At 43.9% G+C, this 6,341-nt stretch overlaps 1 protein-coding gene across 1 annotated transcript; it reads left to right on the forward strand.

The window, feature by feature from the left end:
- The first annotated feature begins 5,065 nt into the window (after positions 1-5,065).
- LOC137356461 (histone H2A-like) lies at positions 5,066-5,471 on the forward strand. Its single transcript, XM_068022354.1, has one exon. The coding sequence runs from the start codon at positions 5,066-5,068 to the stop codon at positions 5,453-5,455; it is 390 nt and encodes a 129-aa protein (XP_067878455.1). The 3' UTR covers positions 5,456-5,471.
- Positions 5,472-6,341: the final 870 nt, after the last annotated feature.

Consider the following 6,341-nt stretch of genomic DNA (forward strand, 5'->3'; position numbering starts at 1 on the left):
GAGTAAAACTATCATCTATTTAGCAGAAGTTAACAAGCACCCTTCAAATGTACACTCACAGAGTAGTAACTGTCAGTTCAAGGCAGAAGCAGATTCACACAGAACAAGATGAAAGATACAATGTGAACCTCATACTTAAATACCAGAAGCTGATGGGTATACCGTAAAACTTGCAATAGGATACCAGACACAGACAGATAGATAAAAGACAATATCACATAGCAGAATCTGACAAGTGCAGAGTAAACTGTATAGTAGCATATCAGAGAGTGACCGTAAATGTGTAAATCAAGCACTACCATAAACCAACAAGTACAGAATAATGACCATCCTCACAAGAGTGATTCTGATAGATACAGGGGAAATGTTACACTCACCATCGATGCACAGAAACAGAATACAACATATACACATAAAGTAACTGAGGTACATAGCAAAATCCACATTAAGAAACATACAGGGAAAGTAAAACACATACTCACAAATCATGCACAGACAAAAGCCACATTCACATTACAGAGACTGGCAGATGCAGAGTAAAACCCACAATCAATTACCACAAACAAAATGTTACAGAATAAAACAGATATTTGCATTGCAGTAACTGACAACATGCTAGGTAAAATCCACATTTACAGATCAGAAACCAAAGGTTAAAGATTGATCACACATTCATTTGCCAGAATATACGATGTACAGTGGAAATGAAAACAGAAAATGCTGGAAATAATCTGCAAATCTGGCAGCACCTGTAGAGAGAGAAAGTGAGTTAACATTTCAGGTCAATGACCTTCGATCAGAACAGACCTTTCTGATGAAAGACCATTGACCTGAATGGTTATCTCTGTTTCTGTCTCCACAGATGCTGGCAGGCCTGCTGAGTATCTGTGGAGAATGACTGCAGAATTCTGAGGTGCAGAGGGATCTCGGTGTTCTTGTGCTTGAGTCAAAAAAGTTAGTATGCAGGTATGGCAAATCACAAAGGCAATTGGAAAGTTATCCTTTATTACAACAGGAATTGAAAATTAATCTAAGGATGTTATGCTTCAGTTATACGGGGCTTTGGTGAGACCACAGCTCGAATACTGTGTGCAGTTTTGGTCTCCATATTTAAGGAAGGAAGTAAATGTGTTGGAGGTGTTTCACAGGAGGTTTATTAGATTGATACCTGGAATGAGTGGATGTCTTATGAGGAAAGGTTGGACAGACTGGGTTAGTTTTCACTGGAGTTTAGAAGAGTGAGGGGAGACTTGATTGTAGTGTATAAGATCCTGAATGGTCTTGACAAGGTGGATGGGGAAAGGATGTTTCCTCTTGTGGATGAGTTCAGAAATCGGGGGCGCTGCTTTAAAAGTATGGGTCACACTTTTAGGACCGAGATGAGGAGATTTTTTTTATCCCTCTGAGGTTTGTGAGACTTTGAAATTCAGTGCTTTAGAAGGTGGTGGAGGCGGTGTCACTGAATATATATTTTTTCAGTCAGGTCTTGATAGATTCTTGTTAGGCAAGGGAATCAAAGATTATTGGGAGGAGATATGAGTGTGGAATTCAAGTCAGAAACAGATCAGCCATGATTTAATGTAAGAAGCAGGAGGTTTAGAGGAGTTTTGAGGATTGTTTTTTTTTTTCATTTTCACCCAGATGGTGGTTGGAATCTGGAACACATTACCTGAAAGGGTGGTAGAGGCAGGACCCCACACAACATTTAAGAAGTATTTAGATATACATTTGAAAGGCCATAGCATACAAGGCTATGGGCCAAGTGCTGGAAAATGGGATTAGAATAGATCACTGATTGTGCCTGTGCCGGCCATCAATGTGTCTAAGGGCCTGTTTCTGTGCTGTGTAACTTGATGACTCTATCTTTCGATGACAAATACAAAGTAAAACCAACATTCACATCGCAGAACTTGGCAGATTGAAAGCAAATCCACCATACAGTTCAGCAGAAACTGACAGAACAGAAAGAACACATAATCACATACCATAAATTGGCATAGAGAATAAAATTCACATGCCCGTACCAGAAATTAACTTGTCCAGATGAAAATTCATAATCATAGAGCAGAGAGTGAGCTGTACTATGAAACCCAGCTTCTGCACTTGAGGCTAACATGCACAGAGTAAAATCAATGCTCATGTCTCATACCAGAAAGGGCCAGCCGTAGATCACAACCCACACTCACATATCAGAACGGGCAGGTACAGTGTAAAATATCTCTTAATGAACCACTGACAGGGACGTGATACAGTCCACATTCATTCATCAGAAACTTACAGATACAGATAATAAACAGTACTTACATACAACAGATTGAAAGGAACAGGTTAAAACCCATCCTTATATGAAGACGTCTGATAGGTACAGAACACAGGTGAGGCCTCCAAACCAGAGACTGACATGTCGAGTGAAAACAACGCTGGCATGTCATCAATTAACATGTGCAGTGTAAAGCTACACAAAAATGCCACTTACTAACAGGTACAGAGACAAAATCAAACAACCTTTCATACCAGAAACTGACAGGTGCAGATTAAAATCCAAATTCACAATTCAGAAATTGACAGATAGAGAAATGCCCAGACTCCAAAATCAGATATTAACAGATACATAGCAAAACCCACACTCACTCAGCAGAAGCTCATAGGTACAGAACAAAACCCATAATCACCCACTTAGAAACTGAATGTTCCAGAGAAAGAAAGAAAAAACAGAATCACCTATTGAAGATTGAAATTACTGAATTAAATCACAAAATCATTGACCATAGATTGCCCAATACGGAGTAAAAGCCACAGTTAAATATCACATACTGATAGGCACAGAATGAAACCCACACTCACATGTCCTGCAGGGAAAGACAAACATGACACGACCCAGAATGTCCATGCATTTCCTCCTGCCATATTCCGTATATATGACCAAATAGATTCTTTTGTTAACAACTCAAAAACATCATCGCTGCCAGTGTTGTCATATTATATTTGATCAACTCTTTCCACTCCACAACCCTCCATATTTTTTCAGACCTGTCTTGCTGAATATTTGTAGCCAGTAATAATAAGTTCCCATGCCTCGCCTAGTTTCAGCCAGAATTATGTAATTGCCACTATATAAATCTTTCATGTGGTTACTTGTGGCTGCAGCTGACCAACCTTATTTGGCACGCAACATAGATTTAAGGACTTGCACTTCAATGCTTGCACTTGCCCATGTCTGACCCCAACTACACTGGACGGTTCCGTCCTGGTGATGGACGGAAGTGCAGAGGGGCGCTACATACTGATAAGGAAGGGAACGATAGAGAAATTATATGTACAGAGTGAAAAAATAGATGTGTTCGTACCAGCAAAATGGAAATGGTTGAAGAGGCAGAGGGACTCAGAAAGTCATGGTTAAGGGCGGGCAAAGGGGGTTGGACGATCTGACTGCTGCGTCAGTTTGTGGCTGTGATAGGCATGAAGTGTGATTGGTTACTTTAGATATCCAATCAGACAGATACCAAACTTCAGCCAGTGACATCATTGTAAACCAGCCCATCATGAGCATGGTCTTCTCCCATCCTTCATTAGCATAGGTTTCTGGAGATGCCTATAAAATGCGAGCTACGAGCAAAATTTAGGTTATACTGTGTCTGAAGTTGATCGTGATCATGGTTGACGACAAGAAAACTGCAGCACCTTCCAAGAAAGGCGCCAAGAAAACTCAGAAGAAGGCGCCAACGAAGGGCAGCAAGAAACGTAGAAGATCCAGGAGAGAAAGTTACTCCATCTACGTGTACAAAGTGATGAAGCAGGTTCACCCTGACACCGGCATCTCCTCCAAGGCCATGAGCATCATGAATTCGTTTGTGAATGATATTTTCGAGCGAATCGCGGGTGAGGCTTCCCGCCTGGCCCATTACAACAAACGCAGCACCATCAGCTCCCGGGAGATCCAGACCGCCGTGCGCCTGCTGCTGCCCGGGGAGCTGGCCAAACACGCCGTGTCGGAAGGTACAAAGGCGGTCACCAAGTACACCAGCTCCAAGTAAATATCCATCATGGACTGAAAAACACAATATACAAAAAAGGCTCTTTTAAGAGCCACCCACAACTTCTCTGAAATAGCTACAACATCATCATGATTATCGAATTCTTTATATGTTAATACGAACACTCTGCAAATTTTTGATGGCGGTTGTAAATCTCTGTTTAAATCCGTCCAGTTCAGGTTAATGCAGATTCATTCGGCCCCTTTGCTATATTTCGAAAATGAAAGCTGATTTAACGCATGATTTAAAGATGTTCTCAGTTACTTGGTTGCCGTGTTGAAGTTTGTCTATCTTTATGAATAAGTCCATTGTTAAGAAACCCTGTTGGTTTAGGCACCCTCAGTCTCTAACCCGTGACACTGAAAATCTATACTCCGCTTTTGTCTCCCACGAAAAGGGATCAATCTAGAATCAGTGAGACAGTATAATTACGAAGATTGACCTGAAATGTGTCCGGTTACAAAATGCTGTGAATGAGTCTTTCAGCGACTGGTTGGACTGTATCATGAAAAAGAATAAAGCAGAATACATGGCGGATTACAAAAGCGAATCTGGGACAAAATGTGGAATAAAAAAATGAAACAAAAACAAGAAATGCCGGATTCACTCAGCAGGTCTGGCAGCATCTGTGGAAAGAGAAGCAGAGTTAACGTTTCGGGTCAGTGACCCTTCGGAATAAAAAAATGAAAACGTTTTTGCAATGTTTTCTGTAAATCAATATGACCTATAAATGTGATATTCTATATTGAAGCCGCCCCTTGTTTTACAAATATACTGGCGGGCTTTTCAAATGTGAAATATCGTTGGGAGCCTGACCATTTCGCGCTCTTATTTTCCGCTCTCAACTCACTGTCTTCTTGTGATTGGTGAATTGAGCAGCTCTCTGATTGGTTACATGGACAGCACAATGACACCGAGTGCTGACTGACCAATCAGCAGTGTCCCCAACACCATTCCTCCAGAAGGTACAAGGAGGAGGAATGTGGGCGGATCTCAGCATTCTTCGTGAAAGTGTTTGTGAGATTGTGGCAATGTCTGGAAGAGGGAAGACCGGTGGGAAATCTCGGGCCAAGGCCAAGTCCCGCTCCTCCCGGGCTGGATTGCAGTTCCCGGTCGGCCGTGTTCACCGCCACCTCAGAAAGGGGAACTATGCTGAGCGAGTGGGTGCCGGAGCCCCGGTCTATCTGGCTGCTGTGCTCGAGTATCTGACAGCTGAAATCCTCGAGCTGGCCGGCAACGCGGCCCGGGACAACAAGAAGAGCCGCATCATCCCCAGACACCTGCAGCTGGCCGTCCGCAACGACGAGGAGCTGAACAAGCTGTTGGGAGGGGTGACCATCGCTCAGGGCGGGGTGCTGCCTAATATCCAGGCCGTGCTGCTGCCCAAGAAAACCAGCGCTCCGAGCACGAAGGGCAAGTGAAGCGGCCTGACTTGAATCTGTGAACCCAAAGGCTCTTTTCAGAGCCACCCACTTTATCTGTGAAAGGGCTGGTTACTGTCTGAAAGACTGTAATATTACACTGTTATCATTGTTTTGTGTTGGAATGAAGTGTACTGGATTTTGGCATTGAGCTGCTCATCAGATGAAATACATTCTAATTCCCTCAGACCCTATTAGAAAGGCACTTTTACCATTCTACCCTTTATGTACCACAAACATTTGTTCAGTCCTAAAACGATCGCCGGTCTATTAAAATGCGCTGTGCACATTGGTATCGCTACTCTCGATCTTACAACTGACACGTCATGAAATCTCCAGCTACCGGATGCAGACAAAAGTATTTGTGTTTCCCGGCTTTGAGTAAATAAGTGGTCAAATCCTTCTAAGACGTTTATGTGCTGGAATGAACATGAGATCACAACTCTTTCTTTTGTCGATTTGGTGGCTCTTAAAAGAGCCGTTGTGGTATTTGATGCCGAACTCAGTTCCGGGCAGGGTCAGTTTAGGCTCGCTCCCCGCGGATGCGGCGTGCCAGCTGGATGTCTTTGGGCATGATGGTGACTCGCTTGGCGTGGATGGCGCACAGGTTGGTGTCCTCAAAGAGCCCCACCAGGTAAGCCTCGCTGGCCTCCTGCAGGGCCATGACGGCAGAGCTCTGGAAGCGCAGGTCTGTCTTGAAGTCCTGTGCGATCTCCCGCACCAGGCGCTGGAAGGGCAGTTTGCGGATGAGCAGCTCGGTGGATTTCTGGTAGCGGCGGATCTCCCTCAGAGCCACAGTGCCGGGTCTGTAACGGTGAGGCTTCTTCACTCCGCCCGTGGCTGGAGCGCTCTTGCGGGCCGCTTTGGTAGCCAGCTGCTTGCGCGG

This window comes from Heterodontus francisci, chromosome 45 (assembly GCF_036365525.1).
Source record: "Heterodontus francisci isolate sHetFra1 chromosome 45, sHetFra1.hap1, whole genome shotgun sequence".
Classification (NCBI taxonomy): Eukaryota; Metazoa; Chordata; class Chondrichthyes; order Heterodontiformes; family Heterodontidae; genus Heterodontus; species Heterodontus francisci.